Genomic DNA, 14,462 nt, shown 5'->3' with positions numbered 1-14,462 from the left:
TATTTTTGGCGAGCTCTAAAAAGTTAATGGTTCCGATTATTGTTGTTGGCCCGAAAAGAGCCCACCCGACAAAGATCCACAAATGGCGCAAAACTGGACCAAAATATACTCAATTGGATCTGACTTCAATTTAGGGTGTGTTCCACTAATTAAAATAAATAATATTTTAAAAAAATTAAAATTAAAATATTATGAGAGAATAACATGTTCTGTAAAGAAAAAAATAAACACTTAAAAAATAAGAACTTTAATTGAACGGAGCCTTATATTACCTAGTAAAATGCTAAAAAGAGGTCAGTACCCTTTTGTTAAAGTTAACAACAATTTTGAACACACATGTACCCAGAAATTACTAAAAAAAAAATCTGTACCGTTGATTTATCTTCTAAAGTGAATCTGTACCGTTGAATAATCTTTTTGAGTTAATTTTGGTGTACATCTTCTGTGTCCCCAGCATTGCTCTTTCATGTTTCATGTGAAGTCCAATTTTCACGTTAAACAGAGTCAAATTAGGTTACCATAATCTGCCTACAATTTGCACACAACGCAAAGAATCCGTCTAAAAACTGCGCACTGGAGCAGTTCCTTTCAAAAATCTTAACTAATTCTTTTGACCTCGGATTGCGACTGAAAACATTTTTCTTTGCAAATCTATTTTATAATTGTGCCCGTGTCGTGCAGTACTATTTTAAAATATCCTTGGCCCAGCCTGGCCCATGGCTCACCACAATCCGTGTCATAACGTGCCCGTACCGTGCCCTATCAAATACTGTGTCAGTGGACATTCGAGCTTTGTGAAGCTAAAAAATTATTCTACAAAATTGCCATCACTTTTTGTAAATTGAAAAAAGAAATGTCAAATAACAAAGATATAATACATTACTTTTTCACTAATCGTAGGGAATTTTGACTCGCATAATATCACCCACTTTTGAGTTTTGAAGTCCAAGATGTACATCTACCCAATCCTTTAGGGATACGAGGCATATAAGGTGAGTGAGAAGCATGTAATATACTAATATTTATATGGTATACAATTCACAATTGGCATAAATTATTTTTTTGATGTTTCCTACTAGTATTCTTTATGAAGAATTAAAAAAAAAAATCATGTTTTTATTGTGCCCTTATTGGTGCTCGGCCCACCTGATGGTTCGTGACGTGACGTGCCGACACTAAATGTGACATGCATGTGCCGTGTTCGTGCCGGCCCGGCCCATACGACACATCTAACCTTGTCTGCCTTTTCATTCCTCGATTGTTTGGAGGTATGTCTTCGTGCAAATTCAATGGATCTGAGCTATACAGGACGGCCGAATGTTAAGATGAAGGCTTGTTGATCCTTGGCTTGTTTTTATTCTCAACCAATTGTTTTAATTTGATGAAAACATATGACTTTCAAATTGGTGTTTGAACAGGTGGAACTTCTTAAATTGATTAATTTGGCCCACTATCAAGTTTTTATTTTAGGCCCAACTCGGGCTGGTGTTTGGTAAGAAACTATTATTTTTGGCTCAGCTAGGCCCAATTCGGTCAGTTCGAATTTCCCGAATTTCCACTGGACCGATTCCATCCCGAATCGAATTGGACCGATCTTAATTCCAGTCGGGATCGGTCCAGAAAATTTTATCCTCAAACTGAATCGTTCTTCAACATTTTGGCCCCGAAACCGAACCGATTACACCCTGTGCGGAATGCCGATCCATACTGCGAAAAACCAGCCGCTTATGGCGTAAAATTCCATCACCATGAGAGTCAAAACATGAGGAAAATTTATTTGGTGCTTTTTGGAGTTGAAAATTATTGAATGGGTTTTAGATCATGTAGTGCTAGAACACCATTTCGTCCCATACCAAAAGGCCACCTTCCTATCCATACTATAGGGGCGGCTCTAGAATTTCAGCTAGCGGTGGTGAACACGTAGAGACAGTTTTGTATACCACACTTTGTATAAAAATAACGATATTTATTTTGGTATAACAAAACATTAGAAAATTATAGGCCGGTCCTCTTTTTAAGTTCATTTTGATCCCAACCCTAAATATTATTTCCGAAGCTGCGTAGGCTCGGATATGTCATGTCATGACTTTCTTGCCCTTTTTACTCCGCCTCGTTGATTCAATCCTCATCGTCATCAACAAATCCTCTCTCTCCCTCTTCCTTCATTTCTCTACCTCTAAACCTGGAATGTTTTCGTCCATGAAGAAGTAAATTCCAAGGCATCCCCTTCATCTCTGACGACGGCGGCAGTTCCGGTGGACCGGTGTCATGTTCGGTCGCCAATGCAGATCTCTCTCTTTGTTAACCACGTCATCGTTGTCCTCGTCTTCTTCGTCAATGGCGATGCTTTTCATCTTTCGGTTCATCTTCAGCATCGCGAGCTTCGGCGTCGTCGACTATGCTAGAGCAGCGGCGTGATCAGACAACGAATCCGCAATCTACAATCAGTGGCTGCGAGGAAACAATCTGGAGTCGGCAATTACTATAACATTATCTTAGTCGCACCTCTGAAGCTATTAATAATACAAAACCTGTGATTCTGTGTTTCGGTACTTCAGTCTACGGAAAATTTTTATTTTTTTTGAAGCTTATCAACTGGTACTAATAAAAAACTTGATAAAGCTTATCAACTGGTATATTGAAGCTTGCTCTAGATTCTTCGTGCTCATTTAGAAAATTATTCTGTGGTTGAATTTTTGTATTTATTATCTATTTGAATTAGATGAGTTGTCTATGTGAATTGTGTATTTTTTATGTGAATTGTGTATTTTTTTATGAGAATTGTGTATTTTTCATGAGAACTGTGTATTTTGCTATGAGAACTGTATATTGTCCATGAGAAGTGTCTATAAGAATTATGTATTTTCTATGAGAACTGTGTATTTTTCTATGAGAATTTTGTATTTTTCTATGTGAACTATGTATTTTCCTATGAGAATTGTGTATTTTTCATGAGAACTGTGTATTTTTCTATGAGAACTGTGTATTGTCCATGAAAAGTGTCTATAAGAGTTGTGTATTTTCTATGAGAACTGTATATTTTAGTGGGCGGTGAAACTATGTGAACTGTGTATTTTCTATAAGAATTGTTCCCAGTTCTTATAGACTCAATTCTCATAGAGAGAGTTCTCATAGAGACAATTCTCATAGCTAGTCTCATAGAGACAATTCTCATGAAAACACTTCTCATAAAGACAGTTCTCATAGAAACAATTCCCATAAAGACAGCTCTCATAGGGACAATTCTCATAGAAACAGTTTTAATAGGAACAGTTCTCATAGAGTCAATTCTCATAGAAACAGTTCTCATAGGAATAGTTCTCATAGAAACAGTTCTCATAGAGAGTTTTCATAGCAAAGGGTATTTTTTTGATCTTATATAATTTCATATTCAATATGGATCTTGTTCAGTAGATATCGTTGTGTATTTTTCTATGAGAATTGTGTATTTTCTATGAGAACTGTTTATAAGTACTATGCATTTTTCTAAGAGAACTGTTTATTTTTTATGAGAACTGTGCATTGTCCATGACAACTATATATGAGAACTGTGTATTTTCTATTACAACGATGTATTTTCTATGAGAACTATGTATTTTAGTGTGTGCTGAGACTATTTGAACTGTGTATTTTTCAGTTCACATAACCATTTCACATAGTTCTCATAAAATTGACTATAAGAAGTGACAATTCTCATAACCAGTTCACATAGCCAAGGATATTTTTGTCCGAAACATATCTCATAAAGACAGTTCTCATAGAAATGGTTATCATAAGCAGTTCTCATAGAGACAATTCTCATAGAAACAGTTCTCATAGAGAATTCTCATAGCAAATGATATTTTTTTAATATTACATAATTTCATATTCAATATGGATCTTGTTTAGTAGATATCGTCGAAGAGGTTCCAAAAATATAATTTTTAAAAAAAATGAATATCTACAACAAAAGATATGACTTTTTGAAATTTAAACAATGTTTTAATGGTGCACCAATGCTCATAGAGCATTGGATAATTTTTCTATACTAGATGCTCCCTAGTTCCGTGCGTTGATGCGCGTGAAGGGGCATGGTTGGAATAAAAAATACAAATAATTGTGCAGGACTAAATTAAGTCCGAACCTAATTTTTAGAGCTGGCCTAAAAATTCCCCAAAAAATATAGGGTTTATCTTTATTTTCTTTTAATTGTTGAGCTATATTATCTATTGACTACTTGACTTACAAATATAGGTGAATGTTCATTTACTTTAACTACATATGAGTAATTTAGTGTCGGCAATGTCAAAGAAAATCAAAATACATGTGAAAAATATTTAAAAAATTAATACATTTTTTTAGCCCGTGGGGTTTGCTTGAACCCCTAAATCATTAATGCTCGCTATGAAAAACCATGTGACAGATCCGATAGGATTTAAATGGTTATAAAAGAAAATTATGTAAATGAGTCGGTATTAAGGTGGAGTTCTGATCTATTGACTATAGCACCGACAGTTGATAAACGAGTAGAACGAGTCGAGTAGTGAAGCGCTTAAGTTGGGATTGAAAATTCTGAGTTTCGAAAATATGTTGAAGCTATTTTTTAGGTGAATCGAGTACTTCAAACAAGAATTAACTGAGCTAATGACGAGCCGATTTTGAATTTTCTGAGTATTTTGAGTTCTTTAACCATCACAAGCTAAAAGAGTTGAGTAGTAATCTGTTCATTCTCGGTTTGGAAACTCAATGAGCTTCAAAAAATAATTACCTGTATGCAGAACAAATTGATTTCAAACGACCTGAATACAAGCTTGAACTCAAATAGCTTGATTTTGATTTATATTTTTAATAAGCCATTGCTATCTCTAATTTGGGCTTCCAGAGAAAGGCCAGGCCAATGGAAAGTGAAACTCTGGTAGCACTTCCCTCGTGATACCAGAATTTCACTTTCCATTGGCCTGGCCTTTCCTATTGATACCAAAATTCCACTACAAAACCATACCCAGAATTCTACCTCAAAAAAAAAAAATTGCAGCTAACATAACTCCAAAAAACACATACAAGTTCCCATAAAACTGCAGATGACATTCCTAGATTAAGTCAAAAAATACAAGAAATTCACACAATGTTACTCCAAAAATTCATACAAATATCCTTCATCTATCCCAGTAGAGATCTCCAAACATTCAATCTTCATAAAGTCCAACAAAAAAACTGTAGAAGACATTACAATATATATGTTCCAACAGTTTCCTAACTAGTTCCTACCAAAAAGTGGAGATCTTCTTTGCACATTTGGTTCTCCACAAACAAATAGCATCATATTCACAAAACAAACTCCACCACGGCTATAGTTCCAGTGAGGTATTGATCTCACATTCAACTGCAAAAAGTAGTTGGAAGCACATATCAATAAAAAAGAATAGTTCAAACCATTGATTAATAGAGGAAAAAATCTCATGGAATATACTACAAAAAAAAATGTTACATTGTGTTTCTAGCATATTTAGGTTGACATGTTGATTAGCCAAGACAAAATGAGGACTCCTCCTAGTGTTTTCATACTTGTGTGGGCAAGTCCGATTATTATGTCCAAAGTGGTGGCAAACACTACATTTTCGGGTTTTTTCTGCAATCTCGAAAGCTGAAGGATCACGGGTGGTAGAGTCATCTTCCTTTCTTTTCTTGGAACCCGATGGTCGTCCTTTGTGAGGTTGAATGCTCGGTTCAAGAGTCAATGGAATTGGAGAATCAATAAGTTGAGCAACTTGCTTGAGGCTATCTTCCCTTTCAACAAGAGGCATGCATTTGTATTTATCTTGAAAATTCTTGAGAAAACGTTCAATTTCGCTTCCATTTCCATTCACCCCACCATCCACATTGGAGAATGACCTTATATCAATTCTCCATTGCGGATGTATATCGCTAAGTAGCAAGCTTTCACCTTTCTTGTTAGTCATCATGTGTGCACACGGTAGACCCATGGTCTTTGAAACATGACCTCTACAAGGACCCAATATAGAAGATGTCGCCAACTCATATTGTTTAAAAAGCTCTCCAAGAGCAAAGTTGGAAACATGAGTAGCAAGTTCCTTCAACATGGGAATTCGAAATTTATGTGTCACTTGAAGCTTTTCACTAGCAATCTTTGCTTTGATCTCATTGTATTGGTTCTCAATTGCAAGACAAATCTTTTCCCTCACCTCATGGAAATTTCCTGTGGAAACGGTGAGATATTTCTTGAGCATTCCATGTGCACCTTCAGCCCTAGAAGCGACACGATTCCCAAAGTGTAAATATTTTTCCGTCCATGCATATACAAATCTCTCTTTGAAAGGGAGCCATGTATTCTTGATGTTTTTAAGAATATATTCTTTCTCTTCGTATTCAACTTCAAGACGATGCCAAGCTTCATCAAAGGAACTTTCATCCGGAGATTCTATCAAATTAGTCCAAGCCAATAAAAAAGTCTCCCAATCTTCTCCTCTTTCAAATTGAGACTTACACTTTGAGAGAATGTTTTTCTCAATGTGCCACACACATAAAATATTTGCAGTTCCAGGAAAAACAACTTTAATGGCATTCATCAATGCTAATTCCCTATCCGATACAATCACAGAAGGTTGTTGGCCATGACCCAAAATTTTACTGAATCTTTCCAATGCCCACACATAGTCTCCTTCTTCCTCTTTTTGCATGAAAGCAAAACAAGAATAAAATGATCCATTGAAACTTGAAACTCCCACTATATCAAGCAATGACATCTTATACTTGTTTGTCTTATAAGTACAATCCATCACAAAGACATAGGGATAACTCTTGGTTAACGCAATTGAAGAAGGATGTGCAAAGAACAAATGAGTCAAACGGCCATTTCCATCACGTTTAATATCAAAAGTGAAGTCCCCTTGACCCAATTCATCAAATAATGCTTGAATCATTGTACGACCCGCTAATACTTCTTTTGTGATGGTAGCCTTTGCATTATAAACCGTCCTTGCTATTGCTTTGCAATTGGGATTACTTAGCCGCAATGAAGTAAGGATCTCTCAAGGAGGTATACCGGCCATGGTCATTCGTTTTATACTTAGTACCTCTTCGTTTGAAAAACGACGACAATACGGATGTCCAGACATATCACTTGACGGTTCATGATTATGAGAGGCATTTTTTATCTCGACTTTCCAACACTCAAAACCTTTCTTTTTTCCCCACAACTCAAAAGGACAATTGATAAGGCGAGATCCCGATATCTTTTTTCTTTCGTTCAATGGAACACTAGTGCCTCGATATTTCCCACCTCTATCGCAACCAATAATAACATAATAGCCGGTTTCGATTTTTTAATTGTTGTGACATAATCTTCTTTCAATGCCACGTTGCGTACCCTATCAAAGAGCTCTTCTAGAGTTGAAAAATTCTCCAGTAATAATGATGGTAGTTCTCTAGACTCACCATTTTCCACAATCGGCATTTGTTCTTCTACACTACCTGTTATGTACCAAGCCACAAATGACTACTACATGTAACATTTTCTATTTTACCATTTCCATAGTATAAAAATAAACCCCAAATTTAGAACTCAAGCATAATAGGAAAAAAAATTACCAGAATCATTAGTAGATATGAATGATTTGTAGAACTCCGACATTTCTTCAATGTTCTTTGTGGTTAATTGTGAGATTTATTATGTCAGTTAGCTCTGAAAATTCTTCATCTGTCAATCCCATACTTGCTTGAAAGCCACTAATATGAAATATCTTGATTCTCACCCTCCATTGTTGAACTACAAAATCATAGAAAACCAACACAAAGAACCCATATGAACGTACAGGGTCGTTTAGGTTTTAATCGTAGAAAATAAACACAAAGAAAAGGTTTAAATCATGTGTTGTATTTACCAATTAAAGAAAGATGATGAAGGTTGACGATGACGGCGCCAGAGGCCAGTATGACTTTGACAATGACGGCGCCGTCACAATAGGCAACCGTGGAGTCTGCGATGGCGTCGGTGGCTGTACGGTTGGTGACCGTGGTGGTGCGGAGGATGAAGTTTGGCGATGGTGGTGGTCGTACTCTCTGGTGAGAGACGATGCCGTTGGTAGAGACGGTATAAGAGGTGTAGACGAAGATATATTCAGTGAAAAGGGTTTTCACTTTTCACGCTGGGATTGGGAATTTGGGAGTAAAGAAAGAGAAAGGGTAACTTGGACATTATCAAAAGAACCCAGAAGAAAGTACAAGGTAATTTAGGAACTCTACCTACTTGGGCCAAAAGGTGGAGCGCCTGTGGATAAAATAGGAGAGCGAAAATCAGCACCCATTTGGGAATTGAAAGATTAAAGAAAGAAGGATACTTTTGTAACTTTACATAATGAGGGCAAAAGTTGGAGTACCAATGGATAAACTTGGAGTGCTAAAATCAACACCCTACCTTTATTTTCTTTTAAATGTTGAGCTATATTATGTGTTGACTACTTGACTTACAAATATAGGCGAATGTTGAATGTTCATTTACTTTAGCTACATATGAGTAATTTAGTGTCGTCAACGTCAAAGAAAATCAAAATACATGTGAAAAATATTAAAAATTTAATACATTTTTTTAGCCCATGGGGTTTGCTTGAACCCTTGAATAATTAATGCTCGCTATGAAAAACCATGTGATAGATCCGATAAGATTTGAATGGCTATAAAAGAAAATTATGTAAATTAGTCGGTATTAAGGTGGAGTTCTAATCTATTGACTACTGCACCTAGAGTTGATAAATGAGTAGAACGAGTCGAGTAGTGGAGTGCTTAAGTTGGGATTGAAAATTCTGAGTTTTGAAAATATGTTGAAGCTATTTTTTAGGTGAATCGAGTACTTCAAACAAGAATTAACCGAGCTAATGACGAGCCGATATTTTGAATTTTCGAGTATTTTGAGTTCTTTAACCATCCACAAGCTGAGAGTTGAGTAGTAATTTGTTCATTCTCAGTTTGGAAACTCAATGAACTTCAAAAAATAATTACCTGTTTTACTGTTTACAGAACAAATCGATTTCAAACGACCTGAATACAAGCTCAAACTCAAATAGCTTGATTTTGATTTATATTTTTAATGAGCCATTGCTATCCCTAATTTGGGCTTCTAGAGCAAGGCTATTTCCTCCCAAAATTTGGACACATATACATATCACATATATATGATATTTACCCCCCTTCCTTTAAGGGCGTCCTTATTTTCTAAAATGCGGACTTTTAACATGAGCCGTTGGATTGTGTTTTTAATGGTCCGGATCCGCGGAAGGTTTATGACCTGTGATAACGATTTATCACCGGTCATAAACCTTCCGCGGATACGGACCATTGAAAATACAATCTAACGGCTAGGATCACACGTCCGCATTTTAGAAGAATAAGGACGCCCATAGAGGAAGGGGATTGGGAAATTCTGTAGTGCAAGGCCCTGCAAGGCACCCTATAGGGTGCACACGGGCCATCGATATTAACAATGAATGGTTGAGATATGATTTTTAATTATGACCGGTAAAAATATATCATTTATTACCGGTCATAATTGATTTTTGATCTGGACTGTTATTGATGAGATCAACGGTTGTGTGTCGCCCTGCATGCGCACTACACAAGGGTGCACTACAGCACCCCGAATCCAGAGGAAGGGGGGTGTATATAGATGACATATATCAATGATATCTACATCAGGACATTATATTTATGTATGTTAATCCTGTATGCATCACTCATGGGGACAGACAGATTAGCAAAATTTGTGAAGTCATTGGCAGTGATTCAGTGGCGTTATGCTTTTGGAATATGTACACAACATTATAATTGTATGGGTCCTCCTGGAAATTAAATTTAACTTTAGGCACGTGAATCCCAATCCTTTTTCAAAGTCATGGACACACATTTTTGCTTTCTCAAGTCTTCCTTTCCTTTCCTTTGCATGATTTGATCTTTTTATATTTCCTCTTCCCATACCTGAATATAACTATATCATGCAACTAGGCCTATATCCTAAGGAAGACTAAAGAATAGGACAAATATTTAAGTATCTTTTCTTTTTGAATATTACTAGTATTAATCATAGCTCAAGGGACAATTACTCCAAATTAAAATCCTATCCTTTTAAGAACAACTAATTCCATTTGAGATAGACTTATTCACGGAGCAGCTATAAACAAGCGGTTCATGCACGGAGCCGCACGATCTCGGCCATCCGTTTCGGGTTTGGACGGTCCAGATTTAAATAAAACTTTTTTGGAGAAGAGTTAAACTCTTTTCATCCGAACCGTCCAAAACACTTTGGCCACTCAAGATTCACCTCCGTAAATAACTATTCACGGAAAAGCTCCCATGAAAAAGTTTTTTCTCATTCCATTTTCTCCCCTTTTAATTTCTTGTCATGATAGCACTGTTATCTCACTATTTTGAGTGTTTAATTAATTGACGACAGTCAAATATACCCTACTATTTTCTTGGTTTGAACCTGGACAAAAGAGGGTCGGATCCTCTGTCCCCAATCCTCACCGCATGCCTTGTGTTGCACGATTGGCCCCGTGACAACAAGGATGAAACTCGGATTACCTGGTAAGGAAGTGCCACATGCAACTACTAGACCAACCCTTTAGTCTTCAACAAAACTATTCAAATCTCGAAAAAATGATACTGTTAAACATTAGATTGAAAAGGACACAGAAAAAGACACGAGAGATATTAGCAGACGATCGGGGTTCCAAACAACCTATAATTATCTTTTCAATCAAAGTTGGCAGATTGACCATGGGTAAGATTTTCTCAAGACTACTATTATTTTGCATGGTAAAATTTGCCAATATTCGCCTATAAATACTCACAAAACCCCACCTCTCATTTCCACAAAGCCTCAACCAAAATGGCCCCTTCCAACCTTCCCCTAGCCATCGTTGTTTCATTCATGGCCTTCACCATGGCTCATGACCACCACCTCTCCCAGGCTCAAAACTCCCCACAAGACTTCCTCGCCGCCCACAATGCCGCCCGTGCCCAACTCCGGATCAACCCCGTCGGGTGGAACCAAACCGTGGCCGCCTACGCCCAAAACTATGCCAACGTGAGGAGCGCCGACTGCAACCTGGAGCACTCGCACGGGCCGTCATACGGTGAGAACATCGCCGAGGGGTCCGGCGAGTTCACCGCGGTGGACGCGGTGAGGCTCTGGGTGGACGAGAAGCAATACTATGACTACGGTTCGAACACGTGCGTTGGTGGCGGAGAGTGCCTGCATTACACCCAGGTCGTGTGGCGGGACACGGCGGAGATCGGCTGCGCTAGGGTTCAGTGCCAGAATGAGTGGTGGTTTGTCACTTGTAACTATTTTCCACCGGGGAATTATGTGGGTCAACGTCCTTATTAATTAATTAATTAATTAAGGTGGATAATTGTGGCGTAGAATCAATTGATGGGGAGGAACTCTTGTCCTTAATTTCATGATCATGTAATCCCATGAGTTTGCTATCTTTCATGCATGGAAGGAAAATAAAGCTGAGTTTGGCATAATTAGTTTTGTTTTGCCTAAACAAGAAAAAGTAAAAAATAATGACAAAAAAAAAAAAACCTTAAGAATTGAAATTAACTAAACAAAATAAACAAATTAGGTGAATTATGTATTTCCATGGCTTTACGTCTGGATAACAAGCTTAAGGGGTGGAATTTTAAGCCCGCGAATTATTAACAAATTTGTCTATTTTTCTGACAATTTCATTTTTATCTAGCTTTCTTCTGCTAACCTTCTCTTTTCTTTTTTTATTGTTCTGCATTTTCTTTTATAAATTCTTGAAGTTTTTCCACGAATGGGTTTTAGATGTAGGGAAATATTGTTCATGTGGTGCTATTCAAAAAAATATATATTGTTCATGTCGTAGGCCAAGAATCTAGAATGAGAGATCCTGCCAAGAATCCTATTTTTTGGAATGAGGAATCTCCAACAATGAAGTGTATATGTTGATAAGTACAAGAAAATAAAAGTATTTGAGGACAAGGGATCTCGTGCAAGAAAAACCGAATTCTCAAAACCTATGAAATTAGAAAGATGATCTTACATATTCTAGGAAAGTAAGTTTCTTGTAGTATTCGGATCAAAAAAAAAAAAAAAGTTTCTTGTAGTATTTATTAATTATTACGAAAGAGATCCCTAATTCTTGTACTATTTATTAATTATTACGTTAACATTTTTTTCGTACAAGGAAAATTAAGAATAAATGTATCACCGTATTTCACCGCTAAGCTAGATGATCATGATTGAATTCATATGTGAATTGGAAAATGATTTGAACATAGATGTTTGAACTCAAATTTATTAATTCGATTGAAGTCGTCTGATGCATACTTATGTGTATCGCATGAGACTCATGACCATTAAACAGTTCCAAATACATGTGTACGCCTTTCAGTATATATCTAGACATATATATGTTCCCTAATAATTCTCTATATATAAAATAGTCTATTTTGCAGGAATTAAAAATGTAAAATAAGATGGAAACTAACCCATCCCACCGGAAGGTGAAAAAAAAGGACAACCATTATTTTTATGTACAGTAGGTTTTAACAATGCTACGGACACGGACACAGATGCATAAGTAGCCTAATATATGAGAACCACGCAAATGTACGTAGGATCCGCACATATCTAATGGCTCCAAATTAACACATACTTCCTCCGTCCCAATTTGTTGGTCCTCTTTGGGAGTGCATGCCATTTTTCAATTGATTACATCTTACAATCTATAATCTTTTAAATAATTTTAAAAACTTTGTATAAAAGAGCTCATTGAGATCTATCAAACAAGATCCATATTTGATATAAAAAAAATTATAAATTAAGAGATATAGCCAATTTTCTGAGACTTCCAAAAAAGAAAAGAGGACCAAAAATTTGGGACAAAGGGATCGAATATTGACTAATCATTTAACGTACTTTTTCTGGTCCTCCCCCCCACCCCACCGGTTGCTAGTCTAACTAATTAGCTTTCTAAATGGAAAATGGAAAACTACTTTGTTCCCCAAAATAGTGACATCTTGAGCTCCTGATTTGCTGGTTGGTTAATGTCAATCACTCCAAGCATGATTCACGACCGTTAATGGCGTTTCTTCAGGTTCACGGCCTCAACCCAAAAGATAACTTTTCAATTAATGCACTTTAGACTAATTTCTGATTTCATAAGGGCCGCAACGTTTGAAATCTTGAATCCGCATATGGGGTTGTGATAATTGCTCAAGACTGATTGGAGTGATATTGTGATAACATATATACGTTCTTTTTCATGGTTTGGATCCTCTCCGGTTCTCATTTTGAACTGCACGTACTGGACGGTCCGAATCCCAGCCACTTATCTCGACAATTGATAGGCTCTTACCGAAAAAAAAAAAAACTAATCTTACCAGTAAGAATCAACAATTGAAATCATTGATTGTGCTAATAAACAGTTGAGAGTAAGACACTATATCAACAAATCTTAATCATTTATTGCGAAGATAATTACTTGTTACAAGTGTTTAACTCTAGTTAAATTGGATATCGGTGAGTGTCTCGCTCTCCCTCCGCAGACTACATAATTCCAATGCAATTTGTGTTGATAGAGTTCTAGGCGTCATCATTACTTGTTACAAGTGTTTAACTCTAGTTAAATTGGAGTACCTTTTTTCCCACTTATAAGAGCATGTACACCAAAAATTGGTGAAATCCCTAGCCAAAAAGTTCATTTTCTACTTTACCTACCTGTATTTTCCTCTTGTTTTGCAGTACAGTTAAGCTTGTGATCGGAGAGAGTATAGTTAATATTATTAGTGCTTATGCACGCCAAGTAGGCTTGGATGATCTTATTAGAGAGCAATTTTGTGAGCAAATGGATGACATGGTATAAGGAATACCTTTTGGGGAGAAACTATTTATAGGAGGCGATTTCAATGGTTATGTGGGAGTGCATAAGCAAGGGTATGAGAAGGTGCATGGTGGCTTTGGATTTGGTGACCTTAACGAAGGTGGTAGGAGGATTTTAGATTTTGCGGTAGCTTTTGACCTTATAGTTGGGTATACTCTCTATAAGAAACGTGAGGAGCATTTAATTACCTTTAAGAGTGGAGCCAATAGAAGCCAAATCAACTATTTTCTTGCTAGAAGTGCAGACCGCTTGACATGTAAGGATTGTAAGGCTATTCCCGGAGAGTGTCTAGTGGCACAACATAGACTTTTGGTGTTAGATATTTGTCTCAAGGGGAATAATAGGAGAAAGGAAACTAGATGCCCACAGACTAAATGGTGGGGCCTAAGAGGGGAGAAACTAGAGATATTTAAGGTAAGAATGTCTCAAGAAGCACGGTGGGGAGTGGAAGGTGATAGTGACAATATGTGGAATACGATAGCTAATGGTATTAGAAGAATATCGAAAGAAGTTAGGGAAAATGTCTAATTTCTAAGGAGATATGGTAGTGGAATG

The 14,462-nt window shown here is 36.8% G+C and overlaps 2 protein-coding genes across 3 annotated transcripts; one reads left to right on the top strand and one right to left on the bottom strand.

Annotated features, from left to right (window-relative positions):
* Positions 1–5,046: 5,046 nt before the first annotated feature.
* Positions 5,047–8,015, bottom strand: LOC131327997 (protein FAR1-RELATED SEQUENCE 5-like). Of its 2 annotated transcripts, XM_058361122.1 has the most exons (4): positions 7,881–8,015; positions 7,588–7,765; positions 5,468–7,470; positions 5,047–5,362 (listed from the first exon to the last, which is right to left on the bottom strand). In XM_058361122.1, the coding sequence occupies exons 3-4, from the start codon at positions 6,918–6,920 to the stop codon at positions 5,328–5,330; spliced, it is 1,488 nt and encodes a 495-aa protein (XP_058217105.1). In that variant the 5' UTR covers positions 6,921–7,470; positions 7,588–7,765; positions 7,881–8,015; the 3' UTR covers positions 5,047–5,327. The 2 variants fall into 2 exon arrangements, 1 of the variants encoding a protein (XP_058217105.1); XR_009200324.1 differs by lacking the exon at positions 5,468–7,470 and having other exon boundaries at positions 5,222–5,362.
* Positions 8,016–10,851: 2,836 nt separating this feature from the next.
* LOC131328003 (pathogenesis-related protein 1A-like) lies at positions 10,852–11,521 on the top strand. The gene has a single exon (XM_058361128.1). The coding sequence runs from the start codon at positions 10,880–10,882 to the stop codon at positions 11,378–11,380; it is 501 nt and encodes a 166-aa protein (XP_058217111.1). The 5' UTR covers positions 10,852–10,879; the 3' UTR covers positions 11,381–11,521.
* Positions 11,522–14,462: the final 2,941 nt, after the last annotated feature.

The sequence above is a fragment of the Rhododendron vialii genome, chromosome 5a (genome assembly GCF_030253575.1).
Source record: "Rhododendron vialii isolate Sample 1 chromosome 5a, ASM3025357v1".
Lineage (NCBI taxonomy): Eukaryota > Viridiplantae > Streptophyta > Magnoliopsida > Ericales > Ericaceae > Rhododendron > Rhododendron vialii.
Note: the sequence above shows the minus strand (reverse complement) of the source record. Positions and strands in the feature narration are given on the sequence as shown.

Bases quoted from the DNA above. Each gene is read 5' to 3' on its own strand.
- LOC131327997 (XM_058361122.1), bottom strand. From the start codon at position 6,920: ATGATTCAAGCATTATTTGATGAATTGGGTCAAGGGGACTTCACTTTT. The intron at 5,363-5,467 runs GTAACATTTTTT...TACTTTTTGCAG, and splicing joins AAATATGCTAGAAACACAAT to TTGAATGTGAGATCAATACC.
- LOC131328003 (XM_058361128.1), top strand. From the start codon at position 10,880: ATGGCCCCTTCCAACCTTCCCCTAGCCATCGTTGTTTCATTCATGGCC.